At 49.4% G+C, this 24,975-nt stretch overlaps 1 protein-coding gene across 1 annotated transcript in view; it reads right to left on the reverse strand.

Moving 5' to 3' along the window:
* The window catches only part of LOC106610542 (receptor-type tyrosine-protein phosphatase delta), a gene marked incomplete at its 5' end in the record, with an annotated part of 114,308 nt that overhangs the window by 87,394 nt on the left and 1,939 nt on the right, over window positions 1-24,975 (reverse strand). The window contains 7 exon segments of the mRNA XM_045711457.1: window positions 118-263; window positions 11,314-11,461; window positions 12,509-12,634; window positions 21,211-21,408; window positions 22,195-22,304; window positions 22,758-23,027; window positions 23,358-23,369. Of these exon segments, the coding sequence (XP_045567413.1) occupies window positions 118-263; window positions 11,314-11,461; window positions 12,509-12,634; window positions 21,211-21,408; window positions 22,195-22,304; window positions 22,758-23,027; window positions 23,358-23,369 (1,010 nt within the window).

Genomic DNA, 24,975 nt, shown 5'->3' on the forward strand with positions numbered 1-24,975 from the left:
AAACAGAAAGGCCCAATGGATTGTAAAGATGAAAGTATATTTAGACTTTGTGAAAAGCAACTGAGCTCTATGGGTTTAAGAAACGAGGTTTAACTAATCTACAAATATATCTCTTACCTCTTCGTTGTCACCAGACCTCCTGTAGACCAGTTCATATCCAGTGATCATGTTTTCAGGCCCAGTCTGTGGAGGAGCTACCCATGACAGCAATATACTGGTCTCTGACTTGACCTCTCCTTTGAAGTCTGACGGCTGGGACGGAACTGGGAGAGAGAGAGGAGATACTACATTACCCACAATACACTATTAGAGAGAGAGGGGGACTACATTACCCACAATACACTCCTGGTGAGAGAGGGACTACATTACCCACAATACACTGCTGGAGATAGAGGGACTACATTGCCCACAATACACTACGGGAGAGAGGGGGACTACATTACCCACGATACACTACTGGTGAGAGAGGGACTACATTACCCACAATACACTACTGGAGAGAGAGGGACTACATTACCCACAATACACTACTGGAGAGAGAGGGACTACATTACCCACAATACAATGCTGGAGATAGAGGGACTACGTTACCCACAATACACTGCTGGAGATAGAGGGACTACGTTACCCACAATACACGACAGTATCAAATACAAAAAAATATAACTTTATTTAAAGTGCATTTAACACAACAAACTTTACAGTAAAAAAATCTAATGAAATAAGTAAATGCACACAGGAGGCAATAAACGATGTGTAAAAGAACAGTAACCCTGTAGAGTGAAGGACTATGTCATAAACCCTGTAGAGTGAAGGACTACAGTATGTCAGGAACCCTGTAGAGTGAAGGACTACAGTATGTCAGGAACCCTGTAGAGTGAAGGACTACAGTAGGTCAGGAACCCTGTAGAGTGAAGGACTACAGTATGTCAGGAACCCTGTAGAGTGAAGGACTACAGTATGTCAGGAACCCTGTAGAGTGAAGGACTACAGTATGTCAGAAACCCTGTAGAGTGAAGGACTACAGTATGTCAGGAACCCTGTAGAGTGAAGGACTACAGTATGTCAGGAACCCTGTAGAGTGAAGGACTATGTCAGGAACCCTGTAGAGTGAAGGACTATGTCAGAAACCCTGTAGAGTGAAGGACTACAGTATGTCAGGAACCCTGTAGAGTGAAGGACTACAGTATGTCAGGAACCCTGTAGAGTGAAGGACTATGTCAGAAACCCTGTAGAGTGAAGGACTACAGTAGGTCAGGAACCCTGTAGAGTGAAGGACTACAGTATGTCAGGAACCCTGTAGAGTGAAGGACTACAGTATGTCAGGAACCCTGTAGAGTGAAGGACTACAGTATGTCAGGAACCCTGTAGAGTGAAGGACTATGTCAGGAACCCTGTAGAGTGAAGGACTATGTCAGGAACCCTGTAGAGTGAAGGACTACAGTATGTCAGGAACCCTGTAGAGTGAAGGACTACAGTATGTCAGGAACCCTGTAGAGTGAAGGACTATGTCAGGAACCCTGTAGAGTGAAGGACTATGTCAGAAACCCTGTAGAGTGAAGGACTACAGTATGTCAGGAACCCTGTAGAGTGAAGGACTACAGTATGTCAGGAACCCTGTAGAGTGAAGGACTATGTCAGAAACCCTGTAGAGTGAAGGACTACAGTAGGTCAGGAACCCTGTAGAGTGAAGGACTACAGTATGTCAGGAACCCTGTAGAGTGAAGGACTACAGTATGTCAGGAACCCTGTAGAGTGAAGGACTACAGTATGTCAGGAACCCTGTAGAGTGAAGGACTACAGTATGTCAGGAACCCTGTAGAGTGAAGGACTATGTCAGGAACCCTGTAGAGTGAAGGACTATGTCAGGAACCCTGTAGAGTGAAGGACTACAGTATGTCAGGAACCCTGTAGAGTGAAGGACTACAGTATGTCAGGAACCCTGTAGAGTGAAGGACTAATATGTCAGGAACCCTGTAGAGTGAAGGACTATGTCAGGAACCCTGTAGAGTGAAGGACTATGTCAGGAACCCTGTAGAGTGAAGGACTACAGTATGTCAGGAACCCTGTAGAGTGAAGGACTATGTCATAAACCCTGTAGAGTGAAGTACTATGTCAGAAACCCCGTACAGTGAAGGACTACAGTATGTCAGGAACCCTGTAGAGTGAAGGACTATGTCAGGAACCCTGTAGAGTGAAGGACTACAGTATGTCAGGAACCCTGTAGAGTGAAGGACTACAGTATGTCAGGAACCCTGTAGAGTGAAGGACTATGTCAGGAACCCTGTAGAGTGAAGGACTATGTCAGAAACCCTGTAGAGTGAAGGACTACAGTATGTCAGGAACCCTGTAGAGTGAAGGACTACAGTATGTCAGGAACCCTGTAGAGTGAAGGACTATGTCAGAAACCCTGTAGAGTGAAGGACTACAGTATGTCAGGAACCCTGTAGAGTGAAGGACTACAGTATGTCAGGAACCCTGTAGAGTGAAGGACTACAGTATGTCAGGAACCCTGTAGAGTGAAGGACTACAGTATGTCAGGAACCCTGTAGAGTGAAGGACTATGTCAGGAACCCTGTAGAGTGAAGGACTACAGTATGTCAGGAACCCTGTAGAGTGAAGGACTACAGTATGTCAGGAACCCTGTAGAGTGAAGGACTATGTCAGGAACCCTGTAGAGTGAAGGACTACAGTATGTCAGGAACCCTGTAGAGTGAAGGACTACAGTATGTCAGGAACCCTGTAGAGTGAAGGACTACAGTATGTCAGGAACCCTGTAGAGTGAAGGACTAAGTATGTCAGGAACCCTGTAGAGTGAAGGACTATGTCAGAAACCCTGTAGAGTGAAGGACTACAGTGTGTCAGGAACCCTGTAGAGTGAAGGACTATGTCAGGAACCCTGTAGAGTGAAGGACTATGTCAGAAACCCTGTAGAGTGAAGGACTACAGTGTGTCAGGAACCCTGTAGAGTGAAGGACTATGTCAGGAACCCTGTAGAGTGAAGGACTACAGTATGTCAGGAACCCTGTAGAGTGAAGGACTATGTCAGGAACCCTGTAGAGTGAAGGACTATGTCAGGAACCCTGTAGAGTGAAGGACTACAGTATGTCAGGAACCCTGTAGAGTGAAGGACTATGTCAGGAACCCTGTAGAGTGAAGGACTACAGTATGTCAGGAACCCTGTAGAGTGAGGGACTACAGTAGGTCAGGAACCCTGTAGAGTGAAGGACTACAGTATGTCAGGAACCCTGTAGAGTGAAGGACTACAGTATGTCAGGAACCCTGTAGAGTGAAGGACTACAGTATGTCAGGAACCCTGTAGAGTGAAGGACATATGTCAGAAACCCTGTAGAGTGAAGGACTAATATGTCAGGAACCCTGTAGAGTGAAGGACTACAGTATGTCAGGAACCCTGTAGAGTGAAGGACTACAGTATGTCAGGAACCCTGTAGAGTGAAGGACTACAGTATGTCAGGAACCCTGTAGAGTGAAGGACTACAGTATGTCAGGAACCCTGTAGAGTGAAGGACTACAGTATGTCAGGAACCCTGTAGAGTGAAGGACTACAGTATGTCAGGAACCCTGTAGAGTGAAGGACTACAGTATGTCAGGAACCCTGTAGAGTGAAGGACTATGTCAGGAACCCTGTAGAGTGAAGGACTACAGTATGTCAGGAACCCTGTAGAGTGAAGGACTACAGTATGTCAGGAACCCTGTAGAGTGAAGGACTACAGTATGTCAGGAACCCTGTAGAGTGAAGGACTACAGTATGTCAGGAACCCTGTAGAGTGAAGGACTACAGTAGGTCAGGAACCCTGTAGAGTGAAGGACTACAGTATGTCAGGAACCCTGTAGAGTGAAGGACTACAGTATGTCAGGAACCCTGTAGAGTGAAGGACTACAGTATGTCAGGAACCCTGTAGAGTGAAGGACTATGTCAGAAACCCTGTAGAGTGAAGGACTACAGTGTGTCAGGAACCCTGTAGAGTGAAGGACTATGTCAGGAACCCTGTAGAGTGAAGGACTATGTCAGAAACCCTGTAGAGTGAAGGACTACAGTGTGTCAGGAACCCTGTAGAGTGAAGGACTATGTCAGGAACCCTGTAGAGTGAAGGACTATGTCAGGAACCCTGTAGAGTGAAGGACTACAGTATGTCAGGAACCCTGTAGAGTGAAGGACTACAGTATGTCAGGAACCCTGTAGAGTGAAGGACTACAGTATGTCAGGAACCCTGTAGAGTGAAGGACTACAGTATGTCAGGAACCCTGTAGAGTGAAGGACTACAGTATGTCAGGAACCCTGTAGAGTGAAGGACTACAGTAGGTCAGGAACCCTGTAGAGTGAAGGACTACAGTATGTCAGGAACCCTGTAGAGTGAAGGACTACAGTATGTCAGGAACCCTGTAGAGTGAAGGACTACAGTATGTCAGGAACCCTGTAGAGTGAAGGACTACAGTATGTCAGGAACCCTGTAGAGTGAAGGACTACAGTATGTCAGGAACCCTGTAGAGTGAAGGACTACAGTATGTCAGGAACCCTGTAGAGTGAAGGACTACAGTATGTCAGGAACCCTGTAGAGTGAAGGACTACAGTATGTCAGGAACCCTGTAGAGTGAAGGACTACAGTATGTCAGGAACCCTGTAGAGTGAAGGACTACAGTATGTCAGGAACCCTGTAGAGTGAAGGACTACAGTATGTCAGGAACCCTGTAGAGTGAAGGACTACAGTATGTCAGGAACCCTGTAGAGTGAAGGACTACAGTATGTCAGGAACCCTGTAGAGTGAAGGACTACAGTATGTCAGGAACCCTGTAGAGTGAAGGACTAAGTATGTCAGAAACCCTGTAGAGTGAAGGACTACAGTATGTCAGGAACCCTGTAGAGTGAAGGACTACAGTATGTCAGAAACCCTGTAGAGTGAAGGACTACAGTATGTCAGGAACCCTGTAGAGTGAAGGACAAGTATGTCAGGAACCCTGTAGAGTGAAGGACTACAGTATGTCAGGAACCCTGTAGAGTGAAGGACTAATATGTCAGAAACCCTGTAGAGTGAAGGACTACAGTATGTCAGGAACCCTGTAGAGTGAAGGACAAGTATGTCAGAAACCCTGTAGAGTGAAGGACTACAGTATGTCAGGAACCCTGTAGAGTGAAGGACTACAGTATGTCAGGAACCCTGTAGAGTGAAGGACTAAGTATGTCAGAAACCCTGTAGAGTGAAGGACTACAGTATGTCAGGAACCCTGTAGAGTGAAGGACTACAGTATGTCAGGAACCCTGTAGAGTGAAGGACTACAGTATGTCAGGAACCCTGTAGAGTGAAGGACTCAGTATGTCAGGAACCCTGTAGAGTGAAGGACTACAGTATGTCAGGAACCCTGTAGAGTGAAGGACTACAGTATGTCAGGAACCCTGTAGAGTGAAGGACTAAGTATGTCAGGAACCCTGTAGAGTGAAGGACTAAGTATGTCAGGAACCCTGTAGAGTGAAGGACTACAGTATGTCAGGAACCCTGTAGAGTGAAGGACTACAGTATGTCAGGAACCCTGTAGAGTGAAGGACTACAGTATGTCAGGAACCCTGTAGAGTGAAGGACTACAGTATGTCAGGAACCCTGTAGAGTGAAGGACTACGTATGTCAGAAACCCTGTAGAGTGAAGGACTACAGTATGTCAGGAACCCTGTAGAGTGAAGGACAATATGTCAGAAACCCTGTAGAGTGAAGGACTACAGTATGTCAGGAACCCTGTAGAGTGAAGGACTAATATGTCAGGAACCCTGTAGAGTGAAGGACTACATATGTCAGGAACCCTGTAGAGTGAAGGACTAAGTATGTCAGAAACCCTGTAGAGTGAAGGACTACAGTATGTCAGGAACCCTGTAGAGTGAAGGACTACAATGTCAGGAACCCTGTAGAGTGAAGGACTACAGTATGTCAGGAACCCTGTAGAGTGAAGGACTACAGTATGTCAGGAACCCTGTAGAGTGAAGGACTATGTCAGAAACCCTGTAGAGTGAAGGACTACAGTATGTCAGGAACCCTGTAGAGTGAAGGACTACAGTATGTCAGGAACCCTGTAGAGTGAAGGACTACAGTATGTCAGGAACCCTGTAGAGTGAAGGACTATGTCAGGAACCCTGTAGAGTGAAGGACTAAGTATGTCAGGAACCCTGTAGAGTGAAGGACTACAGTATGTCAGGAACCCTGTAGAGTGAAGGACTACAGTATGTCAGGAACCCTGTAGAGTGAAGGACTAAGTATGTCAGGAACCCTGTAGAGTGAAGGACTACAGATGTCAGGAACCCTGTAGAGTGAAGGACTACAGTATGTCAGGAACCCTGTAGAGTGAAGGACTACAGTATGTCAGGAACCCTGTAGAGTGAAGGACCAGTATGTCAGGAACCCTGTAGAGTGAAGGACTAATATGTCAGAAACCCTGTAGAGTGAAGGACTACAGTATGTCAGGAACCCTGTAGAGTGAAGGACTACAGTATGTCAGGAACCCTGTAGAGTGAAGGACTACAGTATGTCAGGAACCCTGTAGAGTGAAGGACTACAGTATGTCAGGAACCCTGTAGAGTGAAGGACTACAGTATGTCAGGAACCCTGTAGAGTGAAGGACTACAGTATGTCAGGAACCCTGTAGAGTGAAGGACTACAGTATGTCAGGAACCCTGTAGAGTGAAGGACTACAGTATGTCAGGAACCCTGTAGAGTGAAGGACTACAGTATGTCAGGAACCCTGTAGAGTGAAGGACTACAGTATGTCAGGAACCCTGTAGAGTGAAGGACTACAGTATGTCAGGAACCCTGTAGAGTGAAGGACTACAGTATGTCAGGAACCCTGTAGAGTGAAGGTACATATGTCAGAAACCCTGTAGAGTGAAGGACTACAGTATGTCAGGAACCCTGTAGAGTGAAGGACTATATGTCAGAAACCCTGTAGAGTGAAGGACTACAGTATGTCAGGAACCCTGTAGAGTGAAGGACTACAGTATGTCAGGAACCCTGTAGAGTGAAGGACTAATATGTCAGGAACCCTGTAGAGTGAAGGACTAAGTATGTCAGGAACCCTGTAGAGTGAAGGACTACAGTATGTCAGGAACCCTGTAGAGTGAAGGACTATATGTCAGAAACCCTGTAGAGTGAAGGACTACAGTATGTCAGGAACCCTGTAGAGTGAAGGACTACAGTATGTCAGGAACCCTGTAGAGTGAAGGACATATGTCAGGAACCCTGTAGAGTGAAGGACTACAGTAGGTCAGGAACCCTGTAGAGTGAAGGACTACAGTATGTCAGGAACCCTGTAGAGTGAAGGACTACAGTATGTCAGGAACCCTGTAGAGTGAAGGACTAATATGTCAGGAACCCTGTAGAGTGAAGGACATATGTCAGGAACCCTGTAGAGTGAAGGACTACAGTATGTCAGGAACCCTGTAGAGTGAAGGACTACAGTATGTCAGGAACCCTGTAGAGTGAAGGACTATGTCAGGAACCCTGTAGAGTGAAGGACTATGTCAGGAACCCTGTAGAGTGAAGGACTACAGTATGTCAGGAACCCTGTAGAGTGAAGGACTACAGTATGTCAGGAACCCTGTAGAGTGAAGGACTACAGTATGTCAGGAACCCTGTAGAGTGAAGGACTACAGTATGTCAGGAACCCTGTAGAGTGAAGGACTACAGTATGTCAGGAACCCTGTAGAGTGAAGGACTATGTCAGAAACCCTGTAGAGTGAAGGACTACAGTATGTCAGGAACCCTGTAGAGTGAAGGACTATGTCAGAAACCCTGTAGAGTGAAGGACTACAGTATGTCAGGAACCCTGTAGAGTGAAGGACTATGTCAGGAACCCTGTAGAGTGAAGGACTATGTCAGGAACCCTGTAGAGTGAAGGACTATGTCAGAAACCCTGTAGAGTGAAGGACTACAGTATGTCAGGAACCCTGTAGAGTGAAGGACTATGTCAGAAACCCTGTAGAGTGAAGGACTACAGTATGTCAGGAACCCTGTAGAGTGAAGGACTACAGTATGTCAGGAACCCTGTAGAGTGAAGGACTATGTCAGAAACCCTGTAGAGTGAAGGACTACAGTAGGTCAGGAACCCTGTAGAGTGAAGGACTACAGTATGTCAGGAACCCTGTAGAGTGAAGGACTACAGTATGTCAGGAACCCTGTAGAGTGAAGGACTATGTCAGGAACCCTGTAGAGTGAAGGACTATGTCAGGAACCCTGTAGAGTGAAGGACTACAGTATGTCAGGAACCCTGTAGAGTGAAGGACTACAGTATGTCAGGAACCCTGTAGAGTGAAGGACTAATATGTCAGGAACCCTGTAGAGTGAAGGACTATATGTCAGGAACCCTGTAGAGTGAAGGACTACAGTATGTCAGGAACCCTGTAGAGTGAAGGACTACAGTATGTCAGGAACCCTGTAGAGTGAAGGACTAAGTATGTCAGGAACCCTGTAGAGTGAAGGACTAATATGTCAGAAACCCTGTAGAGTGAAGGACTACAGTGTGTCAGGAACCCTGTAGAGTGAAGGACTAGTATGTCAGGAACCCTGTAGAGTGAAGGACATATGTCAGAAACCCTGTAGAGTGAAGGACTACAGTGTGTCAGGAACCCTGTAGAGTGAAGGACTACGTATGTCAGGAACCCTGTAGAGTGAAGGACTACAGTATGTCAGGAACCCTGTAGAGTGAAGGACTAATGTCAGGAACCCTGTAGAGTGAAGGACTATATGTCAGGAACCCTGTAGAGTGAAGGACTACAGTATGTCAGGAACCCTGTAGAGTGAAGGACTATGTCAGGAACCCTGTAGAGTGAAGGACTACAGTATGTCAGGAACCCTGTAGAGTGAGGGACTACAGTAGGTCAGGAACCCTGTAGAGTGAAGGACTACAGTATGTCAGGAACCCTGTAGAGTGAAGGACTACAGTATGTCAGGAACCCTGTAGAGTGAAGGACTACAGTATGTCAGGAACCCTGTAGAGTGAAGGACTATGTCAGAAACCCTGTAGAGTGAAGGACTATGTCAGGAACCCTGTAGAGTGAAGGACTACAGTATGTCAGGAACCCTGTAGAGTGAAGGACTACAGTATGTCAGGAACCCTGTAGAGTGAAGGACTACAGTATGTCAGGAACCCTGTAGAGTGAAGGACTACAGTATGTCAGGAACCCTGTAGAGTGAAGGACTACAGTATGTCAGGAACCCTGTAGAGTGAAGGACTACAGTATGTCAGGAACCCTGTAGAGTGAAGGACTACAGTATGTCAGGAACCCTGTAGAGTGAAGGACTATGTCAGGAACCCTGTAGAGTGAAGGACTACAGTATGTCAGGAACCCTGTAGAGTGAAGGACTACAGTATGTCAGGAACCCTGTAGAGTGAAGGACTACAGTATGTCAGGAACCCTGTAGAGTGAAGGACTACAGTATGTCAGGAACCCTGTAGAGTGAAGGACTACAGTATGTCAGGAACCCTGTAGAGTGAAGGACTACAGTATGTCAGGAACCCTGTAGAGTGAAGGACTACAGTATGTCAGGAACCCTGTAGAGTGAAGGACTACAGTATGTCAGGAACCCTGTAGAGTGAAGGACTACAGTATGTCAGGAACCCTGTAGAGTGAAGGACTACAGTATGTCAGGAACCCTGTAGAGTGAAGGACTACAGTATGTCAGGAACCCTGTAGAGTGAAGGACTACAGTATGTCAGGAACCCTGTAGAGTGAAGGACTACAGTATGTCAGGAACCCTGTAGAGTGAAGGACTACAGTATGTCAGGAACCCTGTAGAGTGAAGGACTACAGTATGTCAGGAACCCTGTAGAGTGAAGGACTACAGTATGTCAGGAACCCTGTAGAGTGAAGGACTACAGTATGTCAGGAACCCTGTAGAGTGAAGGACTACAGTATGTCAGGAACCCTGTAGAGTGAAGGACTACAGTATGTCAGGAACCCTGTAGAGTGAAGGACTACAGTATGTCAGGAACCCTGTAGAGTGAAGGACTACAGTATGTCAGGAACCCTGTAGAGTGAAGGACTACAGTATGTCAGGAACCCTGTAGAGTGAAGGACTACAGTATGTCAGGAACCCTGTAGAGTGAAGGACTACAGTATGTCAGGAACCCTGTAGAGTGAAGGACTACAGTATGTCAGGAACCCTGTAGAGTGAAGGACTACAGTATGTCAGGAACCCTGTAGAGTGAAGGACTACAGTATGTCAGGAACCCTGTAGAGTGAAGGACTACAGTATGTCAGGAACCCTGTAGAGTGAAGGACTACAGTATGTCAGGAACCCTGTAGAGTGAAGGACTACAGTATGTCAGGAACCCTGTAGAGTGAAGGACTACAGTATGTCAGGAACCCTGTAGAGTGAAGGACTACAGTATGTCAGGAACCCTGTAGAGTGAAGGACTACAGTATGTCAGGAACCCTGTAGAGTGAAGGACTACAGTATGTCAGGAACCCTGTAGAGTGAAGGACTACAGTATGTCAGGAACCCTGTAGAGTGAAGGACTACAGTATGTCAGGAACCCTGTAGAGTGAAGGACTACAGTATGTCAGGAACCCTGTAGAGTGAAGGACTACAGTATGTCAGGAACCCTGTAGAGTGAAGGACTACAGTATGTCAGGAACCCTGTAGAGTGAAGGACTACAGTATGTCAGGAACCCTGTAGAGTGAAGGACTACAGTATGTCAGGAACCCTGTAGAGTGAAGGACTACAGTATGTCAGGAACCCTGTAGAGTGAAGGACTACAGTATGTCAGGAACCCTGTAGAGTGAAGGACTACAGTATGTCAGGAACCCTGTAGAGTGAAGGACTACAGTATGTCAGGAACCCTGTAGAGTGAAGGACTACAGTATGTCAGGAACCCTGTAGAGTGAAGGACTACAGTATGTCAGGAACCCTGTAGAGTGAAGGACTACAGTATGTCAGGAACCAACTGCAGTGGAAGACCCACAGGAGACACACAGTGAACCAGCTGCCAGCCATATAACAGACTACTAACTCTTACTTAGCTGGACTGCATCACACACACACACACACACACACACACACACACACACACACACACACACACACACACACACACACACACACACCGGGCCCCCCTCCCGACACACACCAGGCCCTCCCTGTACCTCCAGTCTTGGCTATGATCTGCAGGTCCTGGGAGAGACCCATCCCTCCCTACCCACCAACCTCTCCCCACCCTACCCCCGTACCTCCAGTCTTGGCTATGATCTGCAGGTCCAGGGAGAGACCCATCCCTCCCTACCCACCAACCTCTCCCCACCCTACCCCCCGTACCTCCAGTCTTGGCTATGATCTGCAGGTCCTGGGAGAGAGGTCCGTCTCCTACAGAGGTAAAGGCCAGGACTCTGATGTAATAGGTCTTATTAGGGGTCAGACTCTGGATGGTGATGAAGTTCACACCACGAACCATCAGCTTCTCCCACTGGGGGGTGGGGGGGAGAGGAGGAGGAGGGTGGACAGAGAGGAGGAGGGTGGACACAGAGAGAGGAGGAGGGTGGAGAGAGAGAGGAGGAGGGTGGAGAGAGAGGAGGAGGGTGGACACAGAGGAGGAGGAGGGTGGAGAGAGAGAGGAGGAGGGTGGACACAGAGAGAGGAGGTGGGTGGAGAGAGCGGAGGAGGGTGGACACAGAGAGAGGAGGAGGGTGGAGAGAGAGAGGAGGAGGGTGGAGAGAGAGAGGTGGAGGGTGGACAGAGAGGAGGAGGGTGGACAGAGAGGAGGAGGGTGGACAGAGAGGAGGAGGGTGGACAGAGAGGAGGAGGGTGGACACAGAGAGAGGAGGAGGGTGGAGAGAGAGAGGAGGAGGGTGGACACAGAGAGAGGAGGAGGGTGGAGAGAGAGGAGGAGGGTGGACACAGAGAGAGGAGGAGGGTGGAGAGAGAGAGAGGAGGAGGGTGGAGAGAGAGAGAGGAGGAGGGGGAGAGAGAGAGGAGGAGGGTGGAGAGAGAGAGAGGAGGAGGGTGGAGAGAGAGAGGAGGAGGAGGGTGGACACAGAGAGAGGAGGAGGGTGGAGAGAGAGAGGAGGAGGGTGGAGAGAGAGAGGAGGAGGGTGGAGAGAGAGAGGAGGAGGGTGGAGAGAGAGAGGAGGAGGGTGGAGAGAGAGAGGAGGAGGGTGGAGAGAGAGAGAGAGGAGGAGGGTGGAGAGAGAGAGAGGAGGAGGGTGGAGAGAGAGGAGGAGGGTGGAGAGAGACATAGATAGAGGAGAGGAAGGGGTAAATAACATAGATATGGATACACACACACACACACACACACACACACACACACACACACAGACCCCCCCACACACACACACACACACACACACACACAGACCCCACACACACACACACACACACACACACACACACACACACACACACACACACACACACACACACACACACACACACACACACACAGACCCCCCACACACACACACACACACACACACACAGACCCCACACACACACACACACACACATCACTTACCTGGTTGACTTGCAGTGTGTTGTCGTCTGTATAGTAGACTCTGTATCCCACCACCTGCCCGTTAGCCTCCTCAGGTCCATCCCAGTGTATTATAGCTGTGGTGGTACTCAGCATACGACCTCTGACCTGGACCAATGACAAACAAGCAACACAGGATTCCACAGTGATCGCTAGATTATTCAACTCTATTATCACTGTTCTGCTTAGGTTGTCTCTCTCTGTGTGTGTGTGTGTGTGTGTGTGTGTGTGTGTGTGTGTGTGTGTGTGTGTGTTTTCGAGAATCGTTAGAGAGCATATGACCTCTCACCTGGAAACGCACCAAGTCAAATCAAACTTTATTTAAAAAGATTCACCTGCAAAACACACGGCATACGACCTCAAGACTTGAACTCAAACCAAATCACACCTGTAACATCTCAGCACACTTTCCTGGGCAGATATATTCTACAACATCCTTCGCAGTGCTGGAATGTTCCCCAAAATAACCCTGACATTAAAAAAAAGGACAGGGACAACACTATTTATCTAAAGTGTTGAAGGGGAAGGAAAACTGCAGCTCCGAAGCCTGATGCTGATAGAAAAGTAAAACGTGAAGATAGCAGACACAGTATGAAATGGAAAAAACGTGTCCTAACCTGTCAGGAGGGTTAAGGAGAGGACTGTTCTCCTAACCTGTCAGGAGGGTAAAGGAGAGGACTGTTCTCCTAACCTGTCAGGGGGGTTAGGGAGAGGACTGTTCTACTAACCTGTCAGGAGGGTAAAGGAGAGGACTGTTCTCCTAACCTGTCAGGAGGGTAAAGGAGAGGACTGTTCTCCTAACCTGTCAGGGGGGTTAGGGAGAGGACTGTTCTACTAACCTGTCAGGGGGGTTAAGGAGAGGACTGTTCTACTAACCTGTCAGAGGGGTTAAGGAGAGGACTGTTCTACTAACCTGTCAGGAGGGTTAAGGAGAGGACTGTTCTACTAACCTGTCAGAGGGGTTAAGGAGAGGACTGTTCTACTAACCTGTCAGAGGGGTTAAGGAGAGGACTGTTCTCCTAACCTGTCAGGAGGGTTAAGGAGAGGACTGTTCTACTAACCTGTCAGGAGGGTTAAGGAGAGGACTGTTCTCCTAACCTGTCAGGGGGGTTAAGGAGAGGACTGTTCTCCTAACCTGTCAGGAGGGTTAAGGAGAGGACTGTTCTCCTAACCTGTCAGGAGGGTTAAGGAGAGGACTGTTCTACTAACCTGTCAGGAGGGTTAAGGAGAGGACTGTTCTCCTAAGCTGTCAGGAGGGTTAAGGAGAGGACTGTTCTCCTAACCTGTCAAGGGGGTTAAGGAGAGGACTGTTCTCCTAACCTGTCAGGAGGGTTAAGGAGAGGACTGTTCTACTAACCTGTCAGGAGGGTTAAGGAGAGGACTGTTCTCCTAACCTGTCAGGGGGGTTAAGGAGAGGACTGTTCTCCTAACCTGTCAGGAGGGTTAAGGAGAGGACTGTTCTACTAACCTGTCAGGAGGGTTAAGGAGAGGACTGTTCTCCTAACCTGTCAGGGGGGTTAAGGAGAGGACTGTTCTCCTAACCTGTCAGGGGGTTAAGGAAAGGACTGTTCTCCTAACCTGTCAGGGGGGTTAACGAGAGGACTGTTCTCCTAACCTGTCATGGGGGTTAAGGAGAGGACTGTTCTACTAACCTGTCAGGGGGGTTAAGGAGAGGACTGTTCTCCTAACCTGTCATGGGGGTTAAGGAGAGGACTGTTCTACTAACCTGTCAGAGGGGTTAAGGAGAGGACTGTTCTACTAACCTGTCAGGAGGGTTAAGGAGAGGACTGTTCTACTAACCTGTCAGGAGGGTTAAGGAGAGGACTGTTCTCCTAAGCTGTCAGGAGGGTTAAGGAGAGGACTGTTCTCCTAACCTGTCAAGGGGGTTAAGGAGAGGACTGTTCTCCTAACCTGTCAGGAGGGTTAAGGAGAGGACTGTTCTACTAAACTGTCAGGAGGGTTAAGGAGAGGACTGTTCTCCTAACCTGTCAGGGGGGTTAAGGAGAGGACTGTTCTCCTAACCTGTCAGGAGGGTTAAGGAGAGGACTGTTCTACTAACCTGTCAGGAGGGTTAAGGAGAGGACTGTTCTCCTAACCTGTCAGGGGGGTTAAGGAGAGGACTGTTCTCCTAACCTGTCAGGGGGGTTAAGGAAAGGACTGTTCTCCTAACCTGTCAGGGGGGTTAACGAGAGGACTGTTCTCCTAACCTGTCATGGGGGTTAAGGAGAGGACTGTTCTACTAACCTGTCAGGGGGGTTAAGGAGAGGACTGTTCTCCTAACCTGTCATGGGGGTTAAGGAGAGGACTGTTCTACTAACCTGTCAGAGGGGTTAAGGAGAGGACTGTTCTCATAACCTGTCAGGAGGGTTAAGGAGAGGACTGTTCTACTAACCTGTCAGGTGGGTTAAGGAGAGGACTGTTCTCCTAACCTGTCAGGGGGGTTAGGGAGAGGACTGTTCTCCTAACCTGTCATGGGGGTTAAGGAGAGGACTGTTCTCCTAACCTGTCAGGAGGGTTAAGGAGAGGACTGTTCTACTAACCTGTCAGGAGGGTTAAGGAGAGGACTGTTCTACTAACCTGTCAGGGGAGTTAAGGAGAGGACTGTTCTACTAACCTGTCATGGGGGTTAAGGAGAGGACTGTTCTCCTAACCTGTCAGGGGGGTTAAGGAGAGGACTGTTCTCCTAACCTGTCAGGGGGGTTAAGGAGAGGACTGTTCTTCTAACCTGTCAGGGGGTTAAGGAGAGGACTGTTCTCCTAACCTGTCAGGGGGGTTAAGGAGAGGACTGTTCTCCTAACCTGTCAGGGGGTTAAGGAGAGGACTGTTCTACTAACCTGTCAGGGGGGTTAAGGAGAGGACTGTTCTCCTAACCTGTCAGGGGGGTTAAGGAGAGGACTGTTCTACTAACCTGTCAGGGGGGTTAAGGAGAGGACTGTTCTACGAACCTGTCAGAGGGGTTAAGGAGAGGACTGTTCTACTAACCTGTCAGGAGGGTTAAGGAGAGGACTGTTCTACTAACCTGTCAGAGGGGTTAAGGAGAGGACTGTTCTACTAACCTGTCAGAGGGGTTAAGGAGAGGACTGTTCTCCTAACCTGTCAGGAGGGTTAAGGAGAGGACTGTTCTACTAACCTGTCAGGAGGGTTAAGGAGAGGACTGTTCTCCTAACCTGTCAGGGGGGTTAAGGAGAGGACTGTTCTCCTAACCTGTCAGGAGGGTTAAGGAGAGGACTGTTCTCCTAACCTGTCAGGAGGGTTAAGGAGAGGACTGTTCTACTAACCTGTCAGGAGGGTTAAGGAGAGGACTGTTCTCCTAACCTGTCAGGAGGGTTAAGGAGAGGACTGTTCTCCTAACCTGTCAAGGGGGTTAAGGAGAGGACTGTTCTCCTAACCTGTCAGGAGGGTTAAGGAGAGGACTGTTCTACTAACCTGTCAGGAGGGTTAAGGAGAGGACTGTTCTCCTAACCTGTCAGGGGGGTTAAGGAGAGGACTGTTCTCCTAACCTGTCAGGAGGGTTAAGGAGAGGACTGTTCTACTAACCTGTCAGGAGGGTTAAGGAGAGGACTGTTCTCCTAACCTGTCAGGGGGGTTAAGGAAAGGACTGTTCTCCTAACCTGTCAGGGGGTTTAACGAGAGGACTGTTCTCCTAACCTGTCATGGGGGTTAAGGAGAGGACTGTTCTACTAACCTGTCAGGGGGGTTAAGGAGAGGACTGTTCTACTAACCTGTCATGGGGGTTAAGGAGAGGACTGTTCTCCTAACCTGTCAGGAGGGTTAAGGAGAGGACTGTTCTCCTAACCTGTCATGGGGGTTAGGGAGAGGACTGTTCTCCTAACCTGTCATGGGGGTTAAGGAGAGGACTGTTCTACTAACCTGTCAGGGGGGTTAAGGAGAGGACTGTTCTACTAACCTGTCAGGGGGGTTAAGGAGAGGACTGTTCTCCTAACCTGTCATGGGGGTTAAGGAGAGGACCGTTCTACTAACCTGTCAGAGGGGTTAAGGAGAGGACTGTTCTACTAACCTGTCAGGAGGGTTAAGGAGAGGACTGTTCTACTAACCTGTCAGGAGGGTTAAGGAGAGGACTGTTCTACTAACCTGTCAGAGGGGTTAAGGAGAGCACTGTTCTCATAACCTGTCAGGAGGGTTAAGGAGAGGACTGTTCTACTAACCTGTCAGGAGGGTTAAGGAGAGGACTGTTCTCCTAACCTGTCAGGGGGGTTAAGGAGAGGACTGTTCTCCTAACCTGTCATGGGGGTTAAGGAGAGGACTGTTCTCCTAACCTGTCAGGAGGGTTAAGGAGAGGACTGTTCTACTAACCTGTCAGGAGGGTTAAGGAGAGGACTGTTCTACTAACCTGTCAGGGGAGTTAAGGAGAGGACTGTTCTACTAACCTGTCATGGGGGTTAAGGAGAGGACTGTTCTCCTAACCTGTCAGGAGGGTTAAGGAGAGGACTGTTCTACTAACCTGTCAGGAGGGTTAAGGAGAGGACTGTTCTCCTAACCTGTCAGGGGGGTTAAGGAGAGGACTGTTCTCCTAACCTGTCAGGAGGGTTAAGGAGAGGACTGTTCTCCTAACCTGTCAGGAGGGTTAAGGAGAGGACTGTTCTACTAACCTGTCAGGAGGGTTAAGGAGAGGACTGTTCTCCTAACCTGTCAGGAGGGTTAAGGAGAGGACTGTTCTCCTAACCTGTCAAGGGGGTTAAGGAGAGGACTGTTCTCCTAACCTGTCAGGAGGGTTAAGGAGAGGACTGTTCTACTAACCTGTCAGGAGGGTTAAGGAGAGGACTGTTCTCCTAACCTGTCAGGGGGGTTAAGGAGAGGACTGTTCTCCTAACCTGTCAGGAGGGTTAAGGAGAGGACTGTTCTACTAACCTGTCATGGGGGTTAAGGAGAGGACTGTTCTCCTAACCTGTCAGGAGGGTTAAGGAGAGGACTGTTCTCCTAACCTGTCATGGGGGTTAGGGAGAGGACTGTTCTCCTAACCTGTCATGGGGGTTAAGGAGAGGACTGTTCTACTAACCTGTCAGGGGGGTTAAGGAGAGGACTGTTCTCCTAACCTGTCAGGGGGGTTAAGGAGAGGACTGTTCTACTAACCTGTCAGGGGGGTTAAGGAGAGGACTGTTCTCCTAACCTGTCAGGGCGGTTAAGGAGAGGACTGTTCTCCTAACCTGTCAGGAGGGTTAAGGAGAGGACTGTTCTACTAACCTGTCAGGGGGGTTAAGGAGAGGACTGTTCTACTAACCTGTCATGGGGGTTAAGGAGAGGACTGTTCTCCTAACCTGTCATGGGGGTTAAGGAGAGGACTGTTCTACTAACCTGTCAGGGGGGTTAAGGAGAGGACTGTTCTCCTAACCTGTCATGGGGGTTAAGGAGAGGACCGTTCTACTAACCTGTCAGAGGGGTTAAGGAGAGGACTGTTCTACTAACCTGTCAGGAGGGTTAAGGAGAGGACTGTTCTACTAACCTGTCAGGAGGGTTAAGGAGAGGACTGTTCTACTAACCTGTCAGAGGGGTTAAGGAGAGGACTGTTCTCATAACCTGTCAGGAGGGTTAAGGAGAGGACTGTTCTACTAACCTGTCAGGAGGGTTAAGGAGAGGACTGTTCTCCTAACCTGTCAGGGGGGTTAAGGAGAGGACTGTTCTCCTAACCTGTCATGGGGGTTAAGGAGAGGACTGTTCTCCTAACCTGTCAGGAGGGTTAAGGAGAGGACTGTTCTACTAACCTGTCAGGAGGGTTAAGGAGAGGACTGTTCTACTAACCTGTCAGGGGAGTTAAGGAGAGGACTGTTCTACTAACCTGTCATGGGGGTTAAGGAGAGGACTGTTCTCCTAACCTGTCAGGGGGGTTAAGGAGAGGACTGTTCTCCTAACCTGTCAGGGGGGTTAAGGAGAGGACTGTTCTTCTAACCTGTCAGGGGGGTTAAGGAGAGGACTGTTCTCCTAACCTGTCAGGGGGGTTAAGGAGAGGACTGTTCTCCTAACCTGTCAGGGGGTTAAGGAGAGGACTGTTCTACTAAACTGTCAGGGGGGTTAAGGAGAGGACTGTTCTCCTAACCTGTCAGGGGGGTTAAGGAGAGGACTGTTCTACTAACCTGTCAGGGGGGTTAAGGAGAGGACTGTTCTCCTAACCTGTCAGGGCGGTTAAGGAGAGGACTGTTCTCCTAACCTGTCATGGGGGTTAAGGAGAGGACTGTTCTACTAACCTGTCAGGGGGGTTAAGGAGAGGACTGTTCTACTAACCTGTCATGGGGGTTAAGGAGAGGACTGTTCTCCTAACCTGTCAGGAGGGATAAGGAGAGGACTGTTCTCCTAACCTGTCATGGGGGTTAGGGAGAGGACTGTTCTCCTAACCTGTCATGGGGGTTAAGGAGAGGACTGTTCTCCTAACCTGTCATGGGGGTTAAAGAGAGGACTGTTCTCCTAACCTGTCATGGGGGTTAAGGAGAGGACTGTTCTACTAACCTGTCAGAGGGGTTAAGGAGAGGACTGTTCTACTAACCTGTCAGGGGGGTTAAGGAGAGGCCTGTTCTACTAACCTGTCAGGAGGGTTAAGGAGAGGACTGTTCTACTAACCTGTCAGAGGGGTTAAGGAGAGGACTGTTCTCCTAACCTGTCAGGAGGGTTAAGGAGAGGACTGTTCTACTAACCTGTCAGGAGGGTTAAGGAGAGGACTGTTCTCCTAACCTGTCAGGGGGGTTAAGGAGAGGACTGTTCTCCTAACCTGTCAGGAGGGTTAAGGAGAGGACTGTTCTACTAACCTGTCAGGAGGGTTAAGGAGAGGACTGTTCTCCTAACCTGTCAGGGGGGTTAAGGAGAGGACTGTTCTCCTAACCTGTCAGGGGTTAAGGAGAGGACTGTTCTCCTAACCTGTCAGGGGGGTTAAGGAGAGGACTGTTCTCCTAACCTGTCATGGGGGTTAAGGAGAGGACTGTTCTACTAACCTGTCAGGGGGGTTAAGGAGAGGACTGTTCTCCTAACCTGTCAGGAGGGTTAAGGAGAGGACTGTTCTCCTAACCTGTCATGGGGGTTAGGGAGAGGACTGTTTTCCTAACCTGTCATGGGGGTTAAGGAGAGGACTGTTCTACTAACCTGTCAGGGGGGTTAAGGAGAGGACTGTTCTCCTAACCTGTCATGGGGGTTAAGGAGAGGACTGTTCTACTAACCTGTCAGAGGGGTTAAGGAGAGGACTGTTCTACTAACCTGTCAGGGGCGTTAAGGAGAGGACTGTTCTACTAACCTGTCAGGAGGGTTAAGGAGAGGACTGTTCTACTAACCTGTCAGAGGGGTTAAGTAGAGGACTGTTCTCCTAACCTGTCAGGAGGGTTAAGGAGAGGACTGTTCTACTAACCTGTCAGGAGGGTTAAGGAGAGGACTGTTCTCCTAACCTGTCATGGGGGTTAAGGAGAGTGCTGTTCTCCTAACCTGTCAGGAGGGTTAAGGAGAGGACTGTTCTACTAACCTGTCAGGAGGGTTAAGGAGAGGACTGTTCTACTAACCTGTCAGGGGTGTTAAGGAGAGGACTGTTCTACTAACCTGTCATGGGGGTTAAGGAGAGGACTGTTCTCCTAACCTGTCAGGGGGGTTAAGGAGAGGCCTGTTCTCCTAACCTGTCAGGGGGGTTAAGGAGAGGACTGTTCTTCTAACCTGTCAGGGCGGTTAAGGAGAGGACTGTTCTCCTAACCTGTCAAGGGGGTTAAGGAGAGGACTGTTCTCCTAACCTGTCAGGGGGGTTAAGGAGAGGACTGTTCTACTAACCTGTCAGGGGGGTTAAGGAGAGGACTGTTCTCCTAACCTGTCATGGGGGTTAAGGAGAGGACTGTTCTACTAACCTGTCAGGGGGGTTAAGGAGAGGACTGTTCTCCTAACCTGTCAGGGGGGTTAAGGAGAGGACTGTTCTCCTAACCTGTCATGGGGGCTAAGGAGAGGACTGTTCTCCTAACCTGTCATGGGGGTTAAGGAGAGGACTGTTCTCCTAACCTGTCAGGGGGGTTAAGGAGAGGACTGTTCTCCTAACCTGTCAGGAGGGTTAAGGAGAGGACTGTTCTACTAACCTGTCAGGAGGGTTAAGGAGAGGACTGTTCTCCTAACCTGTCAGGGGGGTTAAGGAGAGGACTGTTCTCCTAACCTGTCAGGGGGGTTAAGGAGAGGACTGTTCTACTAACCTGTCAGGGGGGTTAAGGAGAGGACTGTTCTCCTAACCTGTCAGGGGGGTTAAGGAGAGGACTGTTCTACTAACCTGTCAGGGGGGTTAAGGAGAGGACTGTTCTCCTAACCTGTCAGGGGGGTTAAGGAGAGGACTGTTCTCCTAACCTGTCATGGGGGCTAAGGAGAGGACTGTTCTCCTAACCTGTCATGGGGGTTAAGGAGAGGACTGTTCTACTAACCTGTCATGGGGGTTAAGGAGAGGACTGTTCTCCTAACCTGTCATGGGGGTTAAGGAGAGGACTGTTCTCCTAACCTGTCATGGGGGTTAAGGAGAGGACTGTTCTCCTAACCTGTCAGGGGGGTTAAGGAGAGGACTGTTCTACTAACCTGTCAGGGGGGTTAAGGAGAGGACTGTTCTACTAACCTGTCAGGAGGGTTAAGGAGAGGACTGTTCTACTAACCTGTTCTACTGTTGTTATGACAGCTGATTAATGAATACAAATAAATGAACGATTGAATTGATTGATCAGCATCTTCAATACCAGTCGTGGTGGTGACGACGGAGCCTGTTCTGCTGTTCTGGCCTCTACAGAGTCGCTGGCTGGACCTCTACCGATGGTGTTGACCGCCGCCACCCGGAAGTCATAGTGAGAGTACGGGCTGAGACCTCCTACACTGTAGCGGGTAGTTGTTATACTGTCTATCTCCTTATAGATGTCTTCTGAACCTTTAGGACGGTGCTGGAGAGAGAGAGGGAGGGGGGGGTAGGAGAGATTGGAGAGAGAGGGGAGGGGAGGGAGAGAGAGGGAGGGAGGGTAGGAGAGAGGAGGGAGGGAGGGAGAGCGAGATGGAGAGAGAGGGAGAGAGGGAGGGGAGGGAGAGAGAGGGAGGGAGGGGAGGAGAGAAGGGAGAGACAGAGAGAGAGGGGGAGGGAGGGAGGGAGGGAGGGAGAGAGAGAGGAGGAGAGAGAGAGATAGAGAGAGAGAGAGAGAGAGAGGGAGGGAGAGAGAGGGATAGAGGGAGAGAGGGGAGGAGGGAGAGAGAAAGGGAGGGGAGGGAGAGAGAGAGGGAGGGAGGGAGGGAGAGAGATGTAGGGAGGGAGAGAGTTGAGGGAGAGAGAGAGAGGGAGGGAGGGAGGGAGGGTAGGAGAGAAGGGAGAGACAGAGAGAGAGGGGAGGGAGGGAGGGAGGGAGGGAGGGAGAGAGAGAAGGAGAGGAGGGAGGGAGAGAGAGAGGGAGGGGACGGAGGGCGAGAGAGAGGGAGGGGAGAGAGAGGAGGAGAGGAGGGAGGGAGAGAGTGTGAGGAGAGGGAAAAGAGAGGGGGAGGAAGAGAGAGAGAGGGAGGGGAGGGAGGGAGAGAGAGAGAGGGGAGGGAGAGAGGGAGGGGAGGGAGAGAGAGAGGGGAGGGAGAGAGGGAGGGGAGGGAGAGGGAGGGGAAGAGAAACATGTGGAGTGTCAATTAGAGGTCAAAGACAGAGGCAGCAAGAGATGTTGAACAGTAGTAAGGTGTCTGTATAGAGCTCCTACCTGGATGATGTAGTAGGACACAGGTTCAGGGTTACCTGAGTCCCAGGTCAGAGTGATGCTGGTGGCAGTTCTCTCTGTTACCACTGGGTTACCTGGGGTCTTGGGCAGGGCTGGAGAGATGGGGAGAGAGAGAGAGAGAGAGAGAGAGAGAGAGAGAGAGAGAGAAACAGAGAGAGAGGAGAGAGCGAGAGAGAGAGAGAGAGAGAGGAAGAGAGAGCGAGCGAGAGGAAGAGAGAGAGAGAGAGAGAGAGAGAGGAAGAGAGAGAGGGAGGGAGGAGGGATAGAGATAGAGGGAGAGAGAGAGAGGGGGAGAGAGAGCGAGAGGAAGAGAGTGAGAGGGAGGGAGGAGGGATAGAGATAGAGGGAGAGAGAGAGAGAGAAAAGGGGCGGGAGGGAGAGAGAGAGAGAGACAGTTGAGAACAGCTGAAGATAAAAGTACTTTGTGAAATCACACATACAAAATGTCCTAATGATGATATATGTCTACCTTAATTCTATACACATCGTTTTCTAAATTCTGTGTTTTTTGATGTGAAAACGTTTCTAGACAGACACACACTGACCTTTCACGGTGATCTGTGCCATGGCCTCTATCACTCCCAGAGTGGACATGGCAACACAGGTGTAGTTGTTAGACTGGCGTATGTCTCCCAGCTCTAAGACGTTCCGTCCAATAGGCATGTCGTCCTCTGGGGTGAGATCCTCTGTTCCTAACATCCACTTGACGTAAGGCATGGGGGAGCCCACAGCCACACACGTGATGTTGATTCCACCTCCTGGTATTATCTCACTGTCTGCTGGGGGGACGGAGAACCTGGGGGGAACCCTGCGCACTGGAGGGACGGGGTCACATATAGGACATTTAACAAGACGCTTTTTTTAATCCAAAGCTACTTGAAGTCACACGTCCATATATATTTTTTACATACGGGTCGTCCCCCGGGGAATCAAACCCCGCCATGCTTTACCAACTGAGCTACAGAGGTCCCCAAACACAACGTCAAACAGTAACTCATGCTATGTTGGTGTACAGTCAGCTGACAGGAAATGTCCACATGTACAGGAAGCAGGGCAGGGAACAAGGTGAATCATCCTAACTGCACAACAACATCAAGGTAACACAGAGAGGGAAGGACAAGTAAAGAGAGCTAGAAGTTACCCACCTTCTCTGAGCTCTGAGGAGAAACAGCAGACAACAGGAGGAAGACCAGAGCAGAAAAGAAAAACAAAATGGACAGAGAGAAAGAGAGAGAGAGAGAGAACACAGGGAGAAAGCAGGTCAGAGACAGACAGAGAGAGAGAGAGAGAACACAGGGAGAAAACAGGTCAGAGAAAGACAGAGAGAGACAGAGAGAGAGAGAGAGAGAGAGAGAGAGAGAGAGAGAGAGAGAGAGAGAGAGACAGAGAGAGACAGAGAGGGAGAGAGAGAGAGAGAGAGAGAGAGAGAGAGAGGAGAGAGAGAGAGACAGAGAGAGAGAGAGAGAGAGAACACAGAGAGTTAACAGGTCAGAGAGACAGAGAGAGAGCGAGAGAGAGAGAGAACACAGAGAGTAAATAGGTCAGAGAGAGACAGAGAGAGAGAGCGACACAGAGAGTAAACAGGTCAGAGAGGGACAGAGAGACAGAGAGAGAGAGAGAGAGAGACAGACAGACAGACAGAGAGACAGAGAGAGAGAGAGACAGAGAGAGTTAACAGGTCAGAGAGGGACAGAGAGGGAGAGAGAGAGAACACAGAGAGTTAACAGGTCAGAGAGGGACAGAGAGAGAGAGAGAGAGAGAGAGAGAGAGAGAGAGAGAGAGAGAGAGAGAGAGAGAGAGAGAGAGAGAGAGAGAGAGAGAGAACACAGAGAGTAAACAGGTCAGAGAGGGACAGAGAGAGAGAGAGAGAGAACACAGAGAGTTAACAGGTCAGAGAGAGACAGAGAGAGAGAGAGAGAGAGAGAGAGAGAGAGAGAGAGAGAGAGAGAGAGAGAGAGAGAGAGAGAGAGAGAGAGAGAACACAGAGAGTAAACAGGTCAGAGGCAGTGTGTTGGATAAAGGTCTAGATGAGCAGATACTCCTCTGGCCTCCACAGACCTTCTGTTACACACACACACACACACACACACACACACACACACAACACAAAAAACACACACACACACGCACGCACGCACGCACGCACACACACACACACACACTGATTTTTATTTCCATTTAATTAGTGTGTGTGTGTGTGTGTGTGTGTGTGTGTGTGTGTGTGTGTGTGTGTGTGTGTGTGTGTGTGTGTGAGTCTGAGTGTGTGAGTCCCCTGGGAGCGTTGTTAGAGTCAGAGAAGCACAGTCGGCTGTTTAAGCACTTTTTCACAGGACCGACAAGGGGCAGACAAGGGAGTGTGTGTGTGTATGCATGTCTACGTGTGTCATCAGCGTGTGTGTGTGTGCGCACATTTGTGTCTGTGTGTGTTTGTCAGTGTTTCTGTATGTGTGTGTGTTTCTCAGTGTGTGTGTGTGTGTTTCTCAGTGTGTGTGTGTGTTTTTCAGTGTGTGTGTGTGTGTGTGTGTGTTTCTCAGTGTGTGTGTGTGTGTGTGTGTTCAGTGTGTGTGTGTGTGTGTGTGTGTGTGTGTGTGTGTGTGTGTGTTTCAGTGTGTGTGTGTGTTTCTCAGTGTGTGTGTGTGTGTGTGTGTGTGTGTGTGTGTGTGTGTGTGTGTGTGTGTGTGTGTGTGTGTGTGTGTGTGTGTGTGTGTGTGTGTGTGTGTGTGTGTGTGTGTGTGTGTGTGTGTGTGTGTGTATAGTCCAGGC

The sequence above is a fragment of the Salmo salar genome, unplaced genomic scaffold, assembly GCF_905237065.1.
Source record: "Salmo salar unplaced genomic scaffold, Ssal_v3.1, whole genome shotgun sequence".
Lineage (NCBI taxonomy): Eukaryota > Metazoa > Chordata > Actinopteri > Salmoniformes > Salmonidae > Salmo > Salmo salar.